Genomic DNA, 23,748 nt, shown 5'->3' on the forward strand with positions numbered 1-23,748 from the left:
TCTGGTTCTCTTCAGTCATGAGAATGGAGCTGTGGCAATGGATCTGGTTAGGTGCTGAGCAAATGACATCAGAAAGCTCTTGAGTAAATACATTTGAAGCTGAACTTCAGGCTGGTTGGAGTTCAATAAAATGTAGACAAAAATTTCTCACATGTTCCCTGCTGGGGAAGATTCAACCTGGATGTACAAAATCCTATCTATAATTATACAAACCTTGCAGGTTTTCCTTTAAAAAAAAACCAAAAACAACCCACCACACACACACAAGCAGATCCTGCAAACCAGTGGCTCCACCACAGATTTTCAATTTGATAAGGCATCGTTCCTCTAAAGCTGATCATGAATTCACTTTAAGAAGTTCATGCATAGTCACTGTGGCTACCTTGACAACTGGACCCCATGAGGCGAGACGCTGGCAGTGGCTGGTACACTTAAGCTTCTCATTCAAGAGCAGGCTTAGCCAAGAAGCTGTGTGGCATAAGGGACAAGCCAAGTCTGGTCTTGTTTACCCCCGCTGCATGTAGGACTCTGAAGTCCCACCTTTCTTAGAGAAACTGGAACCAGAAATCCCTTGATGCCACAGGGTAAAACCAGGACTGGCTCAGCCTGCCTCATGACATGGAGCATGGCGACAACCCTACATACAAAAGGAATACAGAGAGAAGAGCAGCACATTTAAAACGAAAGGAGGTAAATTAAAAAAAAAAAATGGGCATGTTGATGCAAACTCCGCAGAAATTGTTAGCCAAGGAGTTTGCACGCATAAAGCCAAAGAACTACACTGGCTGTGTTATACTTTATTGTCGAAGGAAAAATTACGTGCAGAGATTTGTATCCGTCTTCCCTGCATGTAATCTTTTTCGGCACAAAACAGTGTGCCCGGGTTTGTGCAATCAGAACTAGACACTGTTCCATTCTTCACCCTTCCCCCAGCCCAGGAATGCCCCTGCAGTATGCGGATAAAAGAACTCATATAGAGGTCTTTAAGATCATGAGAGGTCTTAACCGATTCATATCTACTCGTTCATTTACACTTTCGAATAATAGAAGGACTAGGGGGCATTCCATGAAGTTAGCAAGTAACACATTTAAGACTAATCGGAGAAAATTCTTCTTCACTCAACGCACAATAAAGCTCTGGAATTTGTTGCCAGAGGATGTGGTTAGTGCAGTTAGTGTAGCTGGGTTCAAAAAAGGTTTGGATAGGTTCTTGAAGGAGAAGTCCATTCACTGTTATTAATCAAGTTTATTTAGGGAAGAGCCACTGCTATTAATTGCATCAGTATTATGGGATCGTCCTAGTGTTTGGGTACTTGCCAGGTTCTTGTGGCCTGGTTTGGCCTCTGTTGGAAACAGGATGCTGGGCTTGATGGACCCTTGGTCTGAACCAGCATGGCAATTTCTTATGTTCTTATGAAAAACTACGATTTAAGCGCATGCAAATAGTTTGAATAATTCAGCCCTTAAAGAGCAGTATCACTACACTGCTGCACCTATCTGCCAAAATCAAAGGAAAATAAAAACAGAACCTTATCTGCAGCCAGATGCAGTGGGCTTCAACTGTAAAATAATGCCTACTGATTCTCTCCGCAGATTGGCTGTCAAGAATAATCCATTTTATAATTTCTAACAAACAGTGTCTCTAAAGAATTAATCCTTTCCCCTTCTGTATGCTTTTGTTCTTGCCTACGTAACAATGGCCACGTACGGTTCAGCTGCTCCTGTGGTTTTTGATCACAATCCTCTTGTTCCATTCTGATAACAGCTTCCTGCGCAGGAGACCCGCATCCCAGGAAATAGAGGGGGAAGGGAGTGCCTCGCCTTGTCAAGAAGCAGATGGTCAGGTGACATGGAAAACCCCATATCCCCACAATCTAATTAGGAATTTGCATCCCATGCAGAGCGCGTGTAGAATTCGAAATGAGACTGTGTGAGACAGAGGGAATAAAAGTGGTGTCTCATCTGTGTGTCTTGCAAGACTAGGTTGCATGAAGAAGTGGCACGTGCTATCCGGTACCTGAAGACCACTGCATACATCTTATACAGATATAGGAAATACCAGTAAGGGCAGGAGGACTGCGCACCGTGGCACAGAAAACCAGCTCAAACCCCGGGTACAAGCTCAGGTTCTCGAGAGGTAGGGAAGGCGGTTGATGCCACACGGATGATCCCCCTGATGACAGAAGAAAGACACTAAGAAGGGTTTGGTCTTGGAAGAGACTGCACATGTAGTTCTTGGGTCACCTGGCCAAGTGGCCATGCCATCAGCAGAATTTAAAAAAAGCAAACAAAAAAAAAACAAAACCGCCGCACAGCTCAGATTCATCAGGAACATATTACTGATGAATAAAACGTCAGACATCTAAGGAAAGACTAATAAGGAAGCTTTCATTTCCTACAGACATCCTCCAGTGCTCATATTTGCTGCCTCTCTACTGCTTAATTGTGCTATTCCGTTTTGGGGGGGGGGGGGGAGGGGGTTCTGTCTGAATGTTTGAGTCACGTTGAAAAAAAGATCACCATAAAGCTTGCCATCAACTTGTCATTGGCTGTAGCTTGCAGCAAGAGGAGACTATGTTTTACTGTTCTAGAAATGAATAAAAAAAAAATCGATACAATCATTAAGCAACTGCCTCTAGAATCCAAACGAGCAATTTTACATATGCAGGCACAGGATCATTCTTTCACTACAACGCAGCAAGTCTGAGATTCATTCAAGAAGCCAGAATGCAGAGGTCTGCAATATTTTCATTAGATATTAAAGCAGTATACCAAGCAAAGAATGCGGCACTAGATAAGTAAGAAAAGCAAATCTTTATGGAACCTTTTTTTGCTCAGTTTTGTATTTAATGCTTCAGGATAATATTAGTTTTCTAAGAGTTTTGAAAGCCTCTCTTACATAATCTTCACCCCCATGAGGTCATATTGCTGTTCCAATCTTCACTGCAGCAATGTCTAGGAATCACATGGGTACATGTAAAATTACGAAAAAAAAAAATCTGAAAAATGGCCATGCGACAGAAGATTCTTATTTCTTTCTCTTTTTTTTTTTTTTTTTTTTTTAAGAGCTAAGGCCTCCTCTTTGCTGCAACAGTTCATGGATCTAAAATTGTGTAGCACAATATATTGAGATTTTGCACTATGTTTCTAATTTACATTATATATATATATATATATATATATTAAAAAAAAATACACACAAAGTACATTTTTTTAATTGAAAATCTTACACACTTTAAATATTGCCCTTAAAACATAAAAGTATGAGCCATTCACTAAGGAAGCTGCAAGGACATAGCCAAGGTGCTAAGAGAAAAAAAAACCCAACAACAACAAATGGAGGAAACTGCACAGACTTCTACCAAACTCAGTACGGTACATACAGAATCAAGAACAGGACAGCCAGAACAACATATTTAATACTCCAAAAGTCCTTTATTGGGCCATTGTGGCTAGAACAAAAGAAAATTAAATTTCCTTGATGCCATTTTGTAGACCAGGTGCTTTTTCAAAAGAGTTAACCATTAGTAAGTAACTGCACAGCATCCACACATCCAGCAGCTATAGAAAGTCTGCACCCCCTTCCAAAATGTTCATCTTTTGTTGCCGTATAGCCGGGAAGTAAAATACATTAAAACAGTGTTTGTTCCATGTATCCTAACATTCTGTCCTACAACTACCAAGTGAAAAATATATTCCCGAACGCCTCAGAAAATTAAGTAGACATAAAAACATGGACTAGCTTGTTTGGATAAATGTTCATCCCCTTGTACTTCTGTAACAATCCTAAATACTTAAAAGCTCTGGATTCAAGGTGGGCTTTCCTTCTTGCCACCACATGGGCCAGATCTGAGGAGAGCTTGGGGTGATACTGTCCCATGCATACTATGATAGGTCTTAAACCATGGGAACCTGTTGCTCTTTCAAAAAGTTGCCACTGTCTCTTGGTTGCCTCCATGATCAGTCTCCTCCTCGTTTGGTCATCCAGTTTGGAGGGACGGCTTGATCAAGGCAGGGTCTTGATGATGCTGTACACCTTCCACTTCTTAACTGTGTTCTGAGCGATTATTCAAGGATTTTGCAGTTCTTTTATAACCATCCCCAGATGTGTGCTTTTCAACAACTTTATCCTGAGTTTGACAGCTCCTTGGTGCTCACGATTGGGTTGTTGCTTTGAAATGTTCTGTCCAACAGAAGAACTGCTGAATTTATCCTATCATGTGAATCAGTGTAGTTTAACACAAGCGGGGCCCATTTTATCTGTTATGTGCTTTTGAAGGTAATTGGATACACCAGCGCTTTAAGTATTTAGGATTGTTGCAGAAGTAAAAGGGGGGTGAACATTTATCCAAACAAGCTAGAGATCTGGCTTGGGCACTGCCGGAGACAAGATGCTGGGTCACTGAACACTTGGTCTGACCTTACATGATACCTCTTCTTATGTTCATCACTTGAGCGAGAGGGTTACGATGGAGGTGGAAGTGCCCCTTCCCACCACAGAATTGCTTCAGGGGTGGCATTCCACCCCCACGCTTTTGAATGCAGACAACCTCTCCCCTGCCTAGGGGCACTGAAAAGGTACATCTGGTTCTGCTAATAAAGTCTGAAGAGTAAAAGTCTTCCAGTGTTTCCCTCCTAAACATCCATCCCAACTCTCATCTCACTACACTGGCTCCCAAATAAAGTACTGGATAGAATTCAAAATGCTAACAATTCTGCATAAACCCATCACAGGACATCAAACCAACTGGCTAAGCAAATACATAGAAATCCACGCTCCAAAACGGAACCTGCACTCGACGAATAAAGGCCTCCTCAAAATACCCCGGTTTTTTGGGGGGTTTTTTTTTTTATTTGGAGTTCCGATATTTAAGAATCTGTAAAAATGACCATCAAATATTAAACTTGAACCAGAGTCATTAAACGGAACAGGACAAAATTTTGGCTACTATGAATATCCGTGCTCCGTACTTCACATCCAGTTCAGGTCCCGAAATGTAAAATTCAGTCACAGTGAAATCCCCTTAGAGGAATTGCCCTGTAGTGAGGGGCTGCTGTACACTGACAAAGAGTGGCTTTAATTACCCCAATTGATCTGGCCCTAATTCCAGACTAAGTGGAGACTGTAAAAAGGCTTATAAAAGGTACGGTATTTAAAGAAAAAAAAAAACACACTGATGTCGCCACAGACTCTGATCAATAATGTTCACTCCGAGCACTACAAGAGTGGTGAGTTACAAGAGAGAGGCACCTCAGGTTTTACCGCCATCCAATTCCTGTCCCAGAATATGTTCACCTCTCAGCTTTGCTTAAAAATAGCAGACCAAATAGGAGATAGTTGTTTGTATGCAGCAGACAGACTGGCCATTTTATTTTTTTTAAATTACTCATCCATAATGAAAGACCTTGCAGCACTGAGGGATGAGAAGGATCTGAAGGTCTTCAGGAAGCAGCTCAAGGCAATATTTTTTAGGGAGTCATATGGGTGTTGATTTGCGGTTACAAGCCATTTTAAATAAGATATTTTGTTTTAATGTGTTTTTTATTTAGTCACATGTTTTAGGTTTTAACTCTGATTTTATGGAGGTAGATTTGCAAACCGCACTGGACAGAATACTTTTTCTTGAAAGCTGTGAAATGTAAGATTTTAAATGAATACATACATAATATTAAAATAAAATGGATGTTCATTTTATGTACCGGAGAAGCCGTCTGGTAGGTAGAGCAGTGGACTGAGAACCAAAGCAGCCAGGATTTAAATCCCACTTGTCCCACTGATGCTTCTTGTGACTTTGGGCAGGTCATGGTCACCCTCCATCGCCTCAGGCACCAACTCAGATTTTGAGCTCTCTGAGGGCAGGGAAATACCTGCTACCGTCCCCTGAATTGTAACTCGCTTTGAGCAGAGGCTGGGAAAGATGAATAATTAAGTCTAAAACAGGATGAAGGGCACCATCAAACACACTGGGTTTGAAGGCACGAGTTCCTGAGCTCCAGCTCTATACAGATGGTAGTGGCTGATGCCTTGGACAGTAAATCTATGCTTCCAGCCTCAATAACTGAAAAAAAAACAAACAAAAAAAAAAACACACCACATAGCAATGATCTAAAAGAAGGCACTGACCTTTATTCTAACATAAGAAAGCTTTATCTTAAGAACCATGGCCTGCCCTAGCTTTATACTTTTCTAAATTATTATTGGTATAGCGCTACCAGGCATATGCAGCATTTTACGGACATATAATAGACAGTCCCGAAACACAAATATATGAAGGGGGGAGGGAGGGTTTTTTTTTTTAGTTAAAAACAGCTGCACAAAGAGAGGCCTGTCAACAGTCTATATATGAGGAAGCTGAGCGTGGGCGAGTTAAGGCGGCCATGGGCAGGAACACTGGCCTAAAGGAGGTGCGTTTATAGGCTGGCGCAGAGTCTGGCACGAGCAGCAGCACGGTGCACGTGTCCTTGATGCAGCGAGCTGGAAGGTGCGGAGTCGAGACCTGGCAATGAAAAAAAAAAAAAGGCACAGATAGGAGCAACCAGTCTGCTGAGCAAAGTTTGGGAAGAGGGGTGGATGAAGAAATGAGAAAAAAAAAAAAGGCAGCGAGGTGTTGCAGAGTGAACGCGTTTGTAGGCGAGTACAAAAATGTAGTCCCAGGCACTTCACTGGAAGAAATACAAAAACATTTAAGCTAGGAAATAAAGGTTTTAAAAAGACACAAAACTGAATATTTTCCATCCCTTTGAGCTCTGCTGAGAAGAGCACTTTTTATGCGAGCGGCTTTCCAGCTAAAGGACTCGGGTTGCAGCTCCTCTTTTTATTTTAGAAATCTTTTCTTAAAAATAAATAGGGGAGGTAGTTTTCAAAGGAGGTACATGTGTGAATGTAACGTACTATCGAAGCTATTTTCAAAAGCCCATGTACGCACTTACAGATGAACAGTCTATGGACAATTCAATGGCATATACTGTAGCAATTTTCAAAAGCTCACTTACAAGGGCAAAGTGCATTTACCCGTGTAAAACCTAGTTTTGGGTGTTCATCCTCTTGAAATTTTCCTCTCTTAAGGGGCCAATGCAATAAAAACGTGCCGAAAGCGGGCACTGAGTGTTCAGTGCCCGCTTTCCTGAAGCGCGCCCAGGCACCTCTCTCCTGGGTGCACGATGCAATATTTAAAATTAGAGGTCACACTGCCAAGGAGGTGCTAGGGGCGATGGCACCCAGGAGAGGTCGGCTGTCCTCAGGTTAAGAAAACTGACGCTGAATTTATTGGTATTCGTTTTCCTAACCGGTGCACAGCCATGGGTTCAGAGAACGGGCACTGGTTAAATGAACGTCCATTTCCCTAACCTGACCACGGCATGCCTTTAAATAAATAAATAAATAAATCTTTTAAACTTTTCGTTCCTCCAACTTAATATCGTCACAATATTAAGTCAGAGGATGTACAGAAAAGCAGTATTTTCTGCCCAACTTTTTGGGTGCTCAGAAATTAACGCCTGCTCTGGGCGCTATTAGTTGTGAAGGGGCATTGGGCCCGCGTTGTGGAGGCGCTGATCTCCTTATAGCATAAGGGGCTATGGATGTGCCTACAAAACGCTCGTCCAACCGCGGGTTGAACAGCGCAAGCGACTGAGCACGCTGTTTTCCCATCAGCCCCTATGTGCATAGAGTTACTCAGTAAACATTTTGTTTGTTTGCATGGCAGATTCGCCCTGCTCCTTTAAGCTTCCTGGTTAGTCCTGTACCATGAGCATCCATCCACAATCCCCTGGGGAGGGACGAGAGAAGGGTTCTCTCATTTATATTCCCTTTAACTTGGCTATTTGTGCAGCAGTCGTGTGGCTGGGAGGGGTTGGCAAAAGCCTGTGGTTCTCTCCAGAAGCCGGCACGAGTGCATTATTCAGCTAGCCAAGCAGTATCGCGATGGCAGGGATGCTGTCCTTCCTTGCAGGCTGTGAATGTAAGGAAGAAGTGAACATCAAGACTTTTGGATTATAGAAGGATGAGTTCCCACACCTCTGGAAAAGGAAAAAAAAAAAAAGCGCTATATGTTGAATGGGTCTTTTCCCTGGGAACGTGGACTGCTGTTGATGTGGTTAAATCTTAACAATATGTTCTTCTACTGACAAAAAAAGCTGGAGAGCAGGCGTGTTTGCAAACATATATTTGTACAAACCTTTAAAAACTCAGGAAGTAGATGGACAACGAATATAAAGAACCCCTTTGTTGCTACTGACAACTCTCCGATAAGAACAGGGTACAAATGGATAAGTAACATTGCACAGGGCAAAGCAGGGAAATGATTGTTCTTGTGCATGTAGTTAGCTAAAAACAAATAAAGGGATAAGCAATAGCAGGAAAGCACAAGCAGAATAAATAACCAACACTTGTAACTGATTTCTGCATCAACAGGACCGGACTGAAAAAATATATATATATATTTACATTCAGTGTAATGACCAGGAAATGCATTTTCCATCAATATCTGCATTAACATTTATAGACTAGTTAGAAGAAAAAACTGACAAAGTAGTTGATATTTTTATAGACAGAGGGGAAGTGGAAGGAACAGGGGTTGAGATGTTGGGCAAAAAGCATTTGGGATCAGGTGAGGGGGACTAGAGTGTTGGTTTAAGAATGGGAACATGTATGCTTATTGGAATAGTAAAGAATTAATGAGCAAAGAGCACAAAAAATGGACTTGAATAAGGATCGATATCTTGCAGGCGATCAAACTTGTACAGCTGACAACTGGGATATATCCATAGCTAGAGCAAACAAACAGACTAGGCTCCAGATGTAATACATTGGTGTTACGGACGTTACATTGTAATTCGCTTAGGATATATAGACAAAACAAATGTTTTAAATTAAATGAATAAAAAGAAAATGTGTGCTTAAATACAGTGTTCATTTTCTTTAGTCACAGCTGTACAATTTTTTTTTTTTTAAATCAAGGTCCATAGATTTGTAAGTCAACAAATAAATTGGTTTATTCAGCTGTATCACTGTTAGCATTAACCGCCTGCTCTCCAAATATGCAGGATGTACCAGTAGATTGCAACCCCATTGTACACAGCTTTGGGAGAAAGTTTCCTTTCAAAAATCATAATAAAGAAAAAGAAAGAAAGAAAAGTTAACTCCAGATGCAGTAAGCTAATGCATCGGAGGTTAACAAAAAAAAAAAAAAAGCTATATAATCCAAAAAATGTAAAACACAAATATATGCTTAGTGTGCGCACAGGTATTTCTTTTAGATTTAGCTCACATCTTTCCATTGATAGCTTAAGGTAAGTTACATTCAGAGATACTATAGCAATGCGCTTTCTCGCTAGTCCAGACTGTTTGCATGACACCCTGGATAAAACCGATTGGATTCTTCTGGAGCAGATCTCAAAATATTTGTGGTGTTAAAGTAATGTCACACATATTTGCAGTGCTTGCTCTGTACATTCCCATAATCTTTATACCAAGCACAGGCTCCAGCCTGAAACTGTGCTATTAGAATCAGAAGGTGTCCTTGATTTACAGATACAATAGGGGTTGCCAGATGGCTCCTGACCATGTGTAATAGGCTGATAAATCCAGGACTGGTTCAGCCTGTCCCAATTAACCAGAAGACATCCAGTAACCTAACATCAAACTTTTTTTTTTTTTTTTTAAAGCGCGTTATCTTGTCTTGTGTACCTTGATATCACCGTCCCTCAAAGAAGGACAAGTACTCAAGTTTATCCAATTAAAAACTTGATTTCAGGGATTTGGTAGTAATTAAAGAAATCAGATAGGAGAGGAAATTTCTGCAATTTATTTTTGCCACAAGATTTACAATTAAAAAAAAAAGTGTATTGACCTTTGAGTCATTTATTTCACTGATTTTAAGGCTCTTTTTTTTTTTAAGCAGTTGATTTACATCTATTCTTACTTAGCGTTAGAAGCACTGGCATTTGAGATCCTGTTTCATCTCTTCTGAAACAGCATTTAAAAAGAAAAATATATATATATACAAACCTGCAAATTCTGGAAAGAAACAAACCCCCAATATCCTAAGACAGCCACCTCTGTGTTTGCCCCTGGTGTTTTTGGTAACTTTTGCATTCTCGTGTTACTTACATAAACCGGAGTTCAGATTCCCTTCTGACTAGGACTTCCCGAAGTCGCTGGATTTTTGCCATCTCCAGTTCAATTTCCTCGGGGGTCATTGTCGTTTCAGCCATTGAAATGATGTCAAGTTGACCTGCGCATGTAGAGAAGACAACAGGAAATGAGTCCAGACAAAAGGTGATATTGTCTCCAAAAAACAACAAACAAACAAAAACACATTTACTGAATGTTTTGTACTTTAAAAGGCAATAAATCTGAACTAGACATTGAATTTTCACCATTTACGCAGGGGACCTGCTCCTTTCCAGGTTTTCAGTCCTCATTTGGGGGCCAGGTGGTATCAAATTGTGACCCTCAAAGGGTCTGCTGCATGCAATTATTCCTCAGGGATATCCTGAAACCAGAAGTTTACAGCCATCAAGAACTTCTCCTAACTTGCTTAGCCCAGTCACTGCAGCTACAGTCCTCGACCAGGGGACACATACCAGGGTTCCCTCCAGGAATCCTACAGCTGTTGGGCTCTCAAGTTCGGGACTCCTGCTCACCATGGGCCGTGAACGCTGCTCTCACCACATCTCCGGGGCCAACAGAATCCCGGGCCTAAGAACTAAAAGCAGAGAGTCTTCCACAATGCCACTGCGTAGCCTCCTTCCTTAATAAGAAAAGTCACATTGAGAATGACCAGGGCAGTTATTTAGGAGACACTGAAATCAGTCTGAACACAGTCAAAATATTCACCTTCAATTTTACAATGCTTCCACTATTAGCACCGTTTCTATGATCCTTTCAAATTAATAAGAGATCAATTAAAAATCAGTCTTTAGAGTCTCTGTTGCACTCCTGAAAATGATCCCATGCAAGCCCTCGTTGGACATACAGTGTTCAAGCACTAAGAATGCCTCTTTACCCAGCTCCTGTTGGCACTGGGATATGCAACAGTGATCAGCTATTGCTCTCAATGCACTCAGTAGCTGCAACCTCCAGCACATCACACATTCGATAATCCTCAGTGAGAGGAAAGCAGAAATTTGAGAATGCAAGGTTCATGGCTGGACAGCGGCAGGCCTCTCAAGTTTCAGATCTTGCAAATTAATGCCCTCCGGTTGACCGCAGAATATTGGAGTCAGTCATGAAGTACCACCTTCTGGAGCACGCACAGCTCCACAGGAAACTGTTGTCCACCGGTACAGCAGAGCCACCAAGGAGAGATGCAAGAATTTTGGAGTTATATGCATTTTAGAAGAAGTTCTCTCTCTTTATTTACAAACCCAATATACTGTTTTATTGGCCTTTCATGAAGATACAAACGTTTTTCATAATCAATATTATTGGCTTCAGTTATTCCTACAACAAAGGGATGTTTTTCTATGCTATTGAAAAGCCTTGAAAAACAACAAAATCACTTCAAAGATGTTTTGATAAAGCTGTCTAAAAACAACTTGATAGAACTAAAAACACTATAAATGTAATAACAGCGATTACCAGCTTTTTGATCTAGCACTATAAGGATTACAAAGGAGTGTGTTCAAAATCCTGATAGTTCAATAGCACATGCACCACATAAAGATACTTGGTAGTAAACAATACTACTAGTATTCACTCAAGTGTTCAAAAGGAACAAGGCTTTGTCTCTATAAAGGCCTCCAAAAACTGCTGACTGCCTGTAAACCTCAATGAGATCAGCCCCTCCCCCCTGGGCAGAATACCAGTGTGCAGGGTCTGAACCCGTAACAGGGGGTGGAGGGGCAGCTGTCTGCCCGAGTACAGCCAGGGAGATAAATCTGAATAAACTGAAGCCAGATCACTTCTCAGTCCGCTTACCAAACATCCAAAATGTAAAAATCTTCTTGGCATTCTGGCTGAGGCAAAAGCCTGAAGGATGTTTGGGTACAGAGGGAGAGGAATAGCAGGCAAGAAAAAAAAAAAAAAAAAAAGGAAGCGATATTAACCCCGCATAAGTCTCTAGTAAGACCTCATTTAGTACAGTGTACAATTCTGGAGACCACACGATCAAATGCACAGAACCCAAACAGCTGGTTCAAAAGGGCAGTAACTAAAAATGGTCAATGGTCACCATAAAGCACGAATCGGGGCAGACAAAAGATCTGAGCACGCACTGAAGGAAAGGAGGAAAAGGGGAGACATGACAGAGCATTTCAATACCCCCAAGGTACCAGTGCACATAAATGTATTTTTTTATTATATTACCGAGTTCTAGACTATTTTTGCATTCTGGTTTGTCCAGCCAGATATTCTGTACTGTGAGGGGGAAAAACAGATTCCCTGGGAACTAAGCTGCACATAAAAGCAGGCTTCCTGTCTTTTTACTGAGCTCTAAATAGTTTTAGCCATGCATTGTAGTGTTAGTGCAGGGTAAGATTATTCAGCAGGTTCTAAAATGACTGAAATGAAACACAAATATTTGGGGTTTTTTGTTTTTTTTTGTCTCATTTTGGATGGGAAACTATAGAAATGTCATTATTTCTCTCTCGCTTTTAAAGAGGTCACATCCCTAAGGATTTCAAGAGTGCCCTTCCATGCCGAGTAAAATTTGAAGGCCTGCAAGGGAAAACAGCAGGGCAAATGTATCAGAGCAATGCACGGGCAGAACGCAGCTGCGGATCATTCATGCCGTTCAGAAAGCAGGAACCCCACGGTGCGTTATTCAGAGCAAGCAGGCAATTGATAAGAGCTTGTATAAATATTGCGTACAGCAGCACGCTCTTTACCATATGCACTGTCATTACAGAAATCCGGAATCAGAGCCGATAATAAACTCAAAACGCCTGAGCCACCGCGTCACATGGGCACAGCATTACTCATGCCATCCAGCAGCCAAAGCTTTTTTTTTTTGTCCTACTGTTAAAATACATCAAACCATTCCCCCAACAGCACGAAATGCTACAGCAAGCTAATTATACATTTTTAAACAATTTTTCATAAAGAACTAATCCCATTATGCTCTTTTCTATACTGCAAATCAGAATTTTAACCGAAAGTTGTACATATTATTTCTTGACATCAGATATATAATATATATACACACACACTATATGTAACACACACACACACACACCTGATTAAAATAAACGAGCAGTTTCTAATCTAATCTAAACGTGACTTGTTTTGTATTTGTACAATTTGTCATATTCCACAATGTGCATCTTATACAACAAACCATCTAATAATGTATTTAATCATAAATTATGTACACATGAATTTTACACCACGTAACTGAAATATCACAGATGTGTAACGACTTATTTCTGAAATCCTCACTATTAATGATACTCACTATCTCTAACCAGAACCACCGAAAGCCCTAATCCAAGTGTCCACATTCACACAGCGTTCGTGGTGTCCCGGGTTTGATGCATAATCCCCCAACAAGGCCCTCGTTTCGCCGGTGAAGGCTTCCTCAGGAGGAAGGCACAGGGAACCTGCTGCTCCCGATGAATATGAACGGGAAAAGACAAAATTATCTTGAAATTAGTAAGGAACAAGGTTCTCAATCTAAAAAGGCAAAATAGCCTAGCACACAACTGAATGCCTGGGAAAGCCGGCTGCAGGGACCAAAAATCAGGCGGTTTTTCTGGTTCAGCTCCTACTTTAACAGCGGGAAAATCTTCTTAATAAAAAAGTTATGAATTGCACTGATTTCGCTGGGCGACAGGCAGTGGCTCTTCCGACCGCATTTGTAAAGAGACACTGCTTCTGGAGTAAAGAGACACTGCTTCTGAGACCAAGGGGCAGATTTAAAAAGATTTATGCTCGTGGCGGGGGGGGGGGGGGGGCGGGGTTTACCTGCGCAGAGCCTATTTTGCATAGGCCCGGCGATGCGAACAAGCCCCGGGACGCGCGTATGTCCCGGGGCTTTGTGAAAGGGGCGGGTGGAATCGGGGGTGGGACAGAGGCTCTCCGGCACAGCGGTCGTGCTGAGTGATCGCGCGCCGGCACGTGCAACCTACGCCTGCCCAGAGGCAGGCGCAACTTATGCAATAAAGATTAGGGGGGGTGGGGGTGGTGGAAGGAAAGTTCCCTCTGAGGCCGCTCAGGCCCCAGTTGTTTACATATTGCTCAGGCAAATGATGAATAAATTGCCCAGGGGAAGCTGCCTGAACTGTTACGGTGTCGGCCAGCCTCCGTGAAAAGTTGCCACTCCCAATGCACAAAATTAAAGATTTTTTATACATAACTATTTTACTTTTTTTTTTTTTTTAAGCTGGAAAGATCACCACTGAAATAAAAAAAATTTTGGAATTTAAATATTTTATAAAGATTCTTCATTGTTTATGGCACTGCATCACTGGCAAGATTGAGTTGGCATTTTTACGTGGCTTTATGGTTACTTTATCTGGCTGTCGATTTTTTGGTACAATCTCATATATAGAGAATTTTTTTATTTTTATTTTATTTTGCAGATCTACCTTTGCAATTTCCCATAAGAAACTAGGGAAAAACCACATAGGGGGACAACGTAATAGTTCAAATTAGAATATGGAGTGTCTGCACCAGCCAATCAATTAATGGCCAAGTTAAGCATCTAGCCACTGATGCAATGCCATGAAAATGTAAGGACCTTTTTATAAAATATTTGGAACTCCGTTTTCTAATTCAATGTGTATACATTGTGATGTGTATGCAAAAAGCATAATCCGTGTTGAACTTACTGACATAGCGGAATCTAAAATGGTTTAAATAAAAAAATAAATAAATGGTTGCCCTGGAAAAAGAATACATTTTTCCAGCTTGGGACATTTTATTTGGAAAAAAGGTGATAGCTCAACCTTCCCTCAATGCATTAAAAAGCGGTGTACAATAATAAAGTGAATTTAGACAGCAGCTACACCCCATTCCCATCCCACAAAAACACAAACACACTTATTCCTTTCCCAGACCTAGCCCATGCCTGAATTCCCACCCCTTGTAGAAGTACACATCCCTTTTCCAAAGCCCGAACTCGTCAGACCCTAGCCCGCAATGTGAGCTCGGATTCTGAGGCACCGTTTCATCCGCCACCCTACGAGCGGGCAATTCTCTTTCAATAATGCCCACTGCTACAGGTGCTATCACTTAAATATGGCATTGTGCCCATTCACTCTCCCTTATCCCTTGCCCAATTCAACAGATTCTTAAAATGACTTCTGCCATTAAAAAAAAAAAAAAAAAAAAAGAGCTTATGGAGTGCCTAGCGAAACCATTATAAGTGGATTCCCCGTCACCTTTTTCACGTAAAATAAAGCTTGGCTTTCAAACTCACTAATAATTTATGAGCTGCTGCAGACGCAAGCAGAAGGCACAGGTTAACTGCAGATGAGGCGTGCCAGATGGCGCAGCTTAAAAATAACCTGCTTCCTGAGAGCAAAGATAGCTTTATTACACTGGCAAATTAATTTGTGCTGTAAAAAAAAAAAAAAAAAAATGCAGTCACAGCCCTATGGATGCTCAAGTCCACTGGTATTAAGGATGGATTGAAATGGCCAAATTGCAGATCTGTTAAGGATATCCACATCAGTGGTCTCAGCTTTGGTCTCTGTAGATTAAGCTGTACAATTTAACAACCAAAGTTTATAATGACTGAGATAACTATGTTAATAAGCTTATGATTCTTTGAACACTCTGTTACAACATCGAAACTTTGTAAACCATTGTAATGGTGAAACTGAACGATGGTAAATAAAACTCGATAAGAGTACTTTAGGTCAGTATAGTGACCGTAAAAAAAATATTTTTATTATAAGTTCCGAGCAAGAAAATCAAATCAGACTGATGTGGTAATAGCAGTAATTCTTCTATATGCTCTACCCAAGTTAGCTCCCAATTATAATGTATATTTATTAACCAAATATTTTATGTTTATCACTGTTACCATGTACTCTCAAACATTGTTGTATATGTACTTCCTTGTAAAGCCTGTTGCTACATTATGTTCCCACTGTAAACCGAGGTGATGTTCCACACGTGCCGCGGTATATAAAAAACCCCATAAATAAATAAATAAATAAAATGTGCACCGTATTCCCCGGGACCAGATAAGGCGACTGTCATTTTAGTAAGGTTCTGTACCTGAATCTCTGCTTTACTGCTTTGCTTTCCTCCGGTGTATTTTTGACGGAGGGTGGAGGTGTAGGGGGAGACTGCAAGCTGCATACAGTTGGTCAGTAAAATGATGGACCTTATTCCAGGACAGTAAGGAGGAAGAGCCAGGCCAAGGGCTCACCGACTTAAGTTCTCCACTCCTAGGAGATGGAGATGGGAGACCTTTATTTTCCCAGCGCTTTTCAACACCGGTCAGAAATGCTCTCAGGCGGCGACCGAACCTGTCTGGAGGCAGAGCGGACCGATCAGGATCAAGATTTGGGGGTGAAGGCCAGCCCTGGGCCTGGAATCGATTGGGATTTCCACGCCCTCTCTCGTTTCTTTTATCTCAAAACTCCCTCCCCTCCCTGCAGCAAAGGCCGATGTCTTGCCTGGTGCAAGAGGTAGGAGGCATTTTGGCTCTCAGCGTATCGGTCTATGGTCTCAGATTTGCTGCTTTTTCTGCCACTTTTCTACTCTCCCCTCTGGAAAGAGCTTCCAGGGGAGAGCAAGGCATCTTGCGCCTTTTCTCTTATCCCCGGCAGTCTCCTGTTGGATTTAAATACCAGCCTGCACCAGGCCGATATCATCTTCATCAAAACATCTCTCTTTTTGTGCAGTAGCTCAGAGAGATCTCCCTTAAAAGGCAGGTTTGTTTCATTTCTCGCTTAACAAAAACTCTAAACCTTCAAATGTTCTCTTTTGGCTACGTTTATGGAACGCTTTTTTTTTTTTTTTAATAAAAATAGAAACTAGAAAAAGTACAGACAGGTTCTACCAAGAGTCTGACACGATTATATAGTGTAGCCATCCCCTGTGCCAGTTACAAGGGCGGAAGGGGTTAGGAGTGATGTTTAAGAGCCCATATGGATGTGTAAATAGGTGCTCAATGGCAGGGAACAAAAAACTGCTAATTAAAAAAAAAAAGTTCTCCACACACTGGGTTGCTGAACCTAACGTTTTGCATTTATTGTTGAGGTAGAATAGTTGCAGATATTTGCAACAGAAAGACCTTACGGCCTGTGTACGTTCCACTTCTATTATTGCTCACTAGACCTCCGCTCTCTCCCAGCTCCTCAGAACTAAGGTGCTGGTCCTGTTATTGCAAGTTCTGAATTGAGCCTTCAAGGTCACAATGGAAATCTTTACATTTAGGGCAGGAAAAAAAACAAAAAAAAAACACCCCTCCATTTGTGCCCAGTCCACATGATCAGTTCCAAAAGCTTGCTACTAGACGGCCACCGTGCCGAAACTCTGAAAGACACGTACGCTGGACCTCGGGAACGCCAATGTTCAGATGCTTCTGACTCACAGCTTCAATAGGAGGGTCCTGCTGAGGATTCGGGGGGGGGGGGGGGGTCTATTTACATACATTCTTATACTTTGCTGGTTTCATCAGTACTGCAAGAGAATCTCTCAAACCCTTTCCTGGATCCAGCCTGAAACCCTTACCAGTTGCCGGCAGGGAAGAGCATAATCATGCCCCTTACCCAGATTAGGCACTAGCAATAATGGATTTAATTAAGCTTTAAACAGTAAAAAGGCTCCTGCGGGTCCTATGTACTTTTCAGCTGCCATCCCAGGGATGTGTGTTTGTCTTTTCACTGACAGCCAGCGTGGCGCAGCCCATCTGGCCGCAATGCCCATGATGGACCCTGGGGCGACGTTGTTCCACTCCGTGCCCCCACGCTCGTGCTCACGCTCAAGACGCGCTGCCTGCGTGAAGTCTCGGCAGTTTCTGTTTCACGGTCTGGAATCGCACAAGACGCCTCGCCGTGCTCAGGCATAATCCGTTTACATCGTTCCTTGCTCATGTTCGTTTGCTGCCTTCAAACTATTTTGTTATAAGTAAAAGCAGTCAGTTTTGAAATGGTAAACACTTACTTGGATCCGGACGGGGGGAAAAAAAAAAAAATGGTGACCATATTAAATATATCAACACACTAAATGAAACAGGTAAGAGAAAGAAAGAAAAAAAAATTAAACGTGCTATTAAATTGTTCTTGAGTCAATGCTGATGCCAAGCTTCAGGGTGGAGGCCAGAGAGTCACTTTTTCTACAAAGACTGGTTTGGGGGGACGAGGGATGAGCAGCTGGGCCTGACCTTTAAAAAAAAAAGAAGGTTTGATATCCAAAATAACAAAATTTCATTATGTAGTTTGTGTTATGTACAAGGGTATTAAGCAGGATGAACAAAGAAGATAGATGCCAAATGTCTTTAAAATCCTTTATTGAAGCGGAGACACAAAATTAGCCCGACTCAGGCCGAGTTTCGCCGTTTGAAAACGGCTGCCTCAGGGGCTCATGAGCGTGTTCACGGTGAATTCTCCGCTTAAAAAGTCAAACATGTTTGACTTTTTAAGCGGAGAATTCACCGTGAACACGCTCATGAGCCCCTGAGGCAGCCGTTTTCAAACGGCGAAACTCGGCCTGAGTCGGGCTAATTTTGTGTCTCCGCTTCAATAAAGGATTTTAAAGACATTTGGCATCTATCTTCTTTGTTCATCCTGACGACTTTCATAGACCGCCTTCCTTCGTGCTTTTTGGGTCCTTCCCAAGGGTATTAAGCATCCTGGGCAACGCCTTCAGCCGCACCCTGCCCCCTCGCTACTAAGTTTCAAGATTTAGATATAGGAGGAGCCATGTGCTCTGGGACCTTAAGTATATCCATTAAATATTCCTTTTGCTGAAAGATGTGGTACTTTAGGGAAATTAACAAGTCGTAGATTTTTCCCAGAAGACACATTTTCCAAATTTTCCAGTTTATTCTGTGAAGACTGATTTTCCTTCAAGAACTCCTGAGTAGTTTTCACTCCTTGAATTTCTGATTTAATAGCATCTTTGTTTTGTAGGAGAGAGAGTCAGATTAGAAAACTTCCAAAGATATTATTCTGGTCTCATTTTCATTCGCTCTCTCAGCCAAAAGGTTTTGAGCTGTACGGTAACCGAAGCCCTTAGAGATTCAATGGCCTCCCAATGGGCTTCCAAAGTACTTAATGCAGGTCTTACCAAAGGAGTTTCAGAAAGAAATTGTTGTGATTCTGCATGCGGTGAGGGTCGTCTCCGCCCGACGCCGGGGGGGGGGGGGGGGGGGGGGGAAATAAATAAATAAATAAATCCTCCATCAGCGAGGCCAGCAAGCGCTAATTCGGAATCTTTGCTGACCTTTGCTCCGACCTCCCCGGGAAGAGCTGACCCTGCACGGAGTTGCGGGGGGGGCATTGGCATCATCGGCTCGCCTCCCATCCCCACATCTGGGTCTCTAGCAGAGGCAGGATTCGCTGGCGGAGTCCTCTCGATCGGGGGAAAAAGGGAGATGGAAAGGCCCGGGGGGGGGGGGGAGCGAGGCCCCCCCCCCCACACATCTCCTCTCTCCTCCAAGGGCCGCACATCCGATCGTGCTCCGCGGGCAACGTGGGTGTTCATCGGGCCCACAACGGGGAAATCCATCGAGGCTGCAGGATGAGACCTCTCTTTAACCCACCGTTTTCACCCCGTAAGCGGCATTGTGAAGGAAAACAGAAGAAGTAAAGAGTAACGGATCACGCTACCAAAACACTGCTAGCGCCACCCTTGGATCCCCTGGAAGTTCTTTACAATCTCAGCTGGCCAAAAAAGTCAGAGAGAATCTACCTGGGGAACAGAGCCAGGGCTGCAGCTGCCACAAAAGCCAAGGTAAAGCAGATTTTTGCTTTGAATTTTGCACTGTAGGTGGTTGCAAGAATGGTTTGGAAAAAGCTTAAAAAAAACAAAACATTTAAAAATTATTTAAACACCAGGCTTGATTCAGAGGAGCCAAACCCAAACCAAAAGTGATAAATCACTTGAATTTTTTTTTTCCCCCATTGTTAGTAAGGTAAGGAACATCTTAGTTCAGCCTAGCCAGCCATTTCAGAAATAATTTTTGGCCAATGCAATGTGATCTTTTAATTTATAAATGTATCGATTATTTTTGTAGTCTACCCCCAAAATGAGAGGTGCCATGTTCCATTACACACTGCATGACTTCTTAAACATATTTGTATTGTTTGTGTGTGTATATAGTCAAATTGGACTATTACAGCTCCTTTACACTCTTTATCCTTCTGGGGTGCTGTTTAGCTATTCTAACCTGGTGCGATAGAATTCCAGATGTTCCACCTGAACACCAGGCACCCGGTTCAAATAATTCCTCCAAGGCATTGTAATGTTATGAAGTCACCTCAGTAGCAGTGACACAAACTCCCTTCCATTACCAGATACTTTCTGTAGTAACACAAAACCCTGCAAAAGGTTAGTCAGAACATATATAGAAAACCTGCCATACCAAAACAGCACCAACTCCCAGAACTCAAACAGCAACAACCCTATCTATGAAAAAGCGGCACTGCCAATGAGGTCCCTAGAACACCAATCCATCTCCTACAGGAAAAAAAAAAAACAAACCACACACACAGACCCCTGAGCCCAAAAGGGAAAGGGACATCCAAAGCAATCCCTTCCCTGGGGATGCAGCTTTGTCCAGCAGCTGCCCTGCTGCCCCTTCAACAAGCTGTCAGCAATTCACTGCACCAGTTTCCATGTGTTGGGAGACAGCACTGGTGCACGGCAACGCCAGAAAACAAAATTTGTCCAAAATGATTTAAAAGAAATGTGTTCTAATTAATTGGTTTATGTCAGTTTCAATTTTATATGAGTGTCCCTCGTTCTGAATTAAGGAAGAGCGGCTAACAATTATTATTATTTTTTTTTTAAATAAGGGGCAATGTCTCATTGGCTCGCTTCCCCTTCCAAACTGACACCTATTGCAGTTAGTTCTATATTTAACAACCCATCCTTGGTACAGATAGCACTCAGATGAGATAAAAGCAAATTTAAAAAAAATAAAAAAAGCCTTCTCTATCGGCTTCATGTATCTGGGTTTTATTTCATGGGAACAATTTCCCCAGAAGCCATTTTAATAATGCCAAGACGAGCTGTCAGCTCTTACAGACAGACAATAACTTTTATTTGGCTTAACAGGAGGGAAAAATATTCCATCTAGAGATGAAAAACGTGCAGTAACTGAGGATGGGGGCATGCTTTAAAGCAGAAGTGGCCAACTTCGATCCTCAGGAGCCACCAAACAGGCCTAGTTTTCAAGATCGCCACGATGAATACGCATGAGGTTTTGTATAAAAATGAAAGCAGCGCATGCAACTCTCTCATGCACATTCACCGAGGATATCCTGAAAACCAGACTCGTTTCTGACTCCTGAGGGCCAGAATTAGAGGATCTGTCTAACACTATCTGCGCATCATAAAATTTTGGCACTCCTAATTCAGGAATGGTCAAAACCCCATTCAGAAAGGGCCCAAACAAGATGGATTGGAAATACCCTCTGCATACCTACTTTCAAAAGTTTAAAGAAGACTGTTCAGCGCACTAACCACAAAAAATAAGTGGCAAATCACAAACTATGACCAGCAAATCATGAAATGTGATTTGAGAGTCAAAGCATGCAATCTCAAATGCTGATTCATGGACCACTAGATGGAAGAGGTATGCAGGGCACAAAATTTTAGATCGGATCATATCAAGACCAGTGGTTTCCAACTAAGTCCTGGATCCTCAACTAACAGGTCTATTTTTTCAGGATATCCCACAAGGAATCTGCATGAGAGATTTGCTTAGATGCTTGGGCAAGGCTTCAGGACCAGACTGGGAACCACTGTCTAGATTACACAATACAGTAAACTACAATAACTGAACGCAATCCGCTTTGAAGTGCTGAAATGAAATCTAAAAATCAAATACTTCAGATAAATACATTTTGTAAGTCAGTTCCGATTACATTGCAGATAGTTTTGTTGTAGTATTTTTTTTTCTTTGCCAACAGAATGACTGAGGAACTAGAATAGTGAACAGTTTGTAAGCTTGCTGTAGGTTTCTCCATGTCAGGGGTGGCCAACTCTGGTTTTCAAGCACAAACCAGCTAAGCTTTCAAGATATCCACAATGAACATGCATGAGATGGATGCACATCTCTCTCATGCATACTGAGTGTGGATATCCTAAAAACCAGGCCTGTCTGTGACTCTTGAAAACCAGAGATGGCCACTCCTATTCGTGTGTCTTAATTCACAGAAAGGTTTAAAGCAGATCTAAAGGAAACAGACATTTTGTAACTCAGACCGCAAGAAAAAAACCTATTTGTGCAGAACGCTGGAGGGAACACATTACTTCTTATTAAACTTACTTGTGCTGTGTAACATTTTCAATATCTTCAAGGATGTCCCTTTCAGCAAAAGTATGTTGACAGCAAATAACTAGAGTTGGATTTGAGTGAAGTAAGGTTAGAGTCACAAAATAAAGATCTCTACTGGTAAATGCTTAATCTACTGTTTTGTAATATCAAAATTTTGCTTTACAAATACATTGGATGGGGGGGGGGGGGGGGCGGGGAGCAAATTTACAACAGCCCACATGTAAAATACGTGGATGCTTCTAGTACACGGACTTTATGCTAATTTTGAGAGAAACTAATTTTTCAAAAAAGATTGTGTAAAGAACCTTTTCCTTTTGTGCAGGCAGCTGAAAGGGGTAAAATAGTGTGCAAACTTCTGAAAATGTCAAATATGCATTATCTTTCTCCCTCTAACCTCAACTTAGCAGACATGCTATGGAAGTTCACACATACTTTTACCTAGGTAAATAGCTTTGAAGACTGCCTTCCCATGCGTGTTTGTGCAGTACGTATACATGTAATGCATGTGCTCACTGGACAGGGTTTTTAGTGTTGTGTGTTACACATCCAGGATTGCATTTTTGTACAGTATTTTATTAATAGGCTGAAATCCTGCTAGGACTGACCTAGGAAGGTGCATAGCCTGGAGAAAATCAGCCCGAGCAGGGAACCCCACCCCCCCCAACACACACACACACACACTGACCCCTAGATGTTGATGAGTGGGGGTAAGGGAAGTGAATCATTCATTCCCCCCCCTCCCTCAGACACAGGGCTGATAGAATGCCACTAACCTGGAAGCGTCTGCCAGAGCTGAGTCACAAACAGTCCCGCTGGAGGAGGAGGAGAGAGACAGGCGCATCAGGCAGCCAGTGAACTTGGTGGTAGTGGCGGGAGCGTGGCAGACTGCTCCTGCCATATTGGCTCAGTTCCACCAGCTCCCTGGATATCAGTCTGGCACCCTCAAAAGCATAGGTCAGGGGGGGGGGCAATTGCACCTGTCGTCCCCCCCCAGGACAGCTCTGTAGGTATGTATGCATACAGATGTGCGCGTGTCCAAGTATGCTTGTGTGTTTATGTAAGCAGGGGATGAAAGTAGCCGTTTCCCCAGTTCTGGTGCAGCTAAGGAGTCCTACGTATGGATAACTACTGCAGAGTGAGGCTCCCTGGTCTCGCACAAAAAGGAGGTGACTGGGGTGAGTGTGGGAGAGAGTTTTAATTGTTTGACATTGTTCAGTTCATCAGCTGTTTTGAAACATTTATTAATATAGTTTTACAGTTATTTCTGTGTGGAGATCTATAGCAGCTTGGCTTGTTCTGTTTTCCTAATAGGAGGTGAATTAGTGTTTGGGACCGGATTTAA

General features: G+C 42.2%; 1 protein-coding gene across 1 annotated transcript in view; it reads right to left on the reverse strand.

Moving 5' to 3' along the window:
* BMERB1 (bMERB domain containing 1) overlaps positions 1-23,748 on the reverse strand; it is a 63,469-nt gene that overhangs the window by 26,258 nt on the left and 13,463 nt on the right. The window contains exon 2 of the mRNA XM_029576931.1: positions 10,112-10,235. Within this exon, the coding sequence (XP_029432791.1) occupies positions 10,112-10,235 (124 nt within the window). The remainder of the gene's footprint in view (positions 1-10,111; positions 10,236-23,748) is intronic.

This window comes from Rhinatrema bivittatum, chromosome 14 (genome assembly GCF_901001135.1).
Source record: "Rhinatrema bivittatum chromosome 14, aRhiBiv1.1, whole genome shotgun sequence".
In the NCBI taxonomy this organism is placed as follows: Eukaryota; Metazoa; Chordata; class Amphibia; order Gymnophiona; family Rhinatrematidae; genus Rhinatrema; species Rhinatrema bivittatum.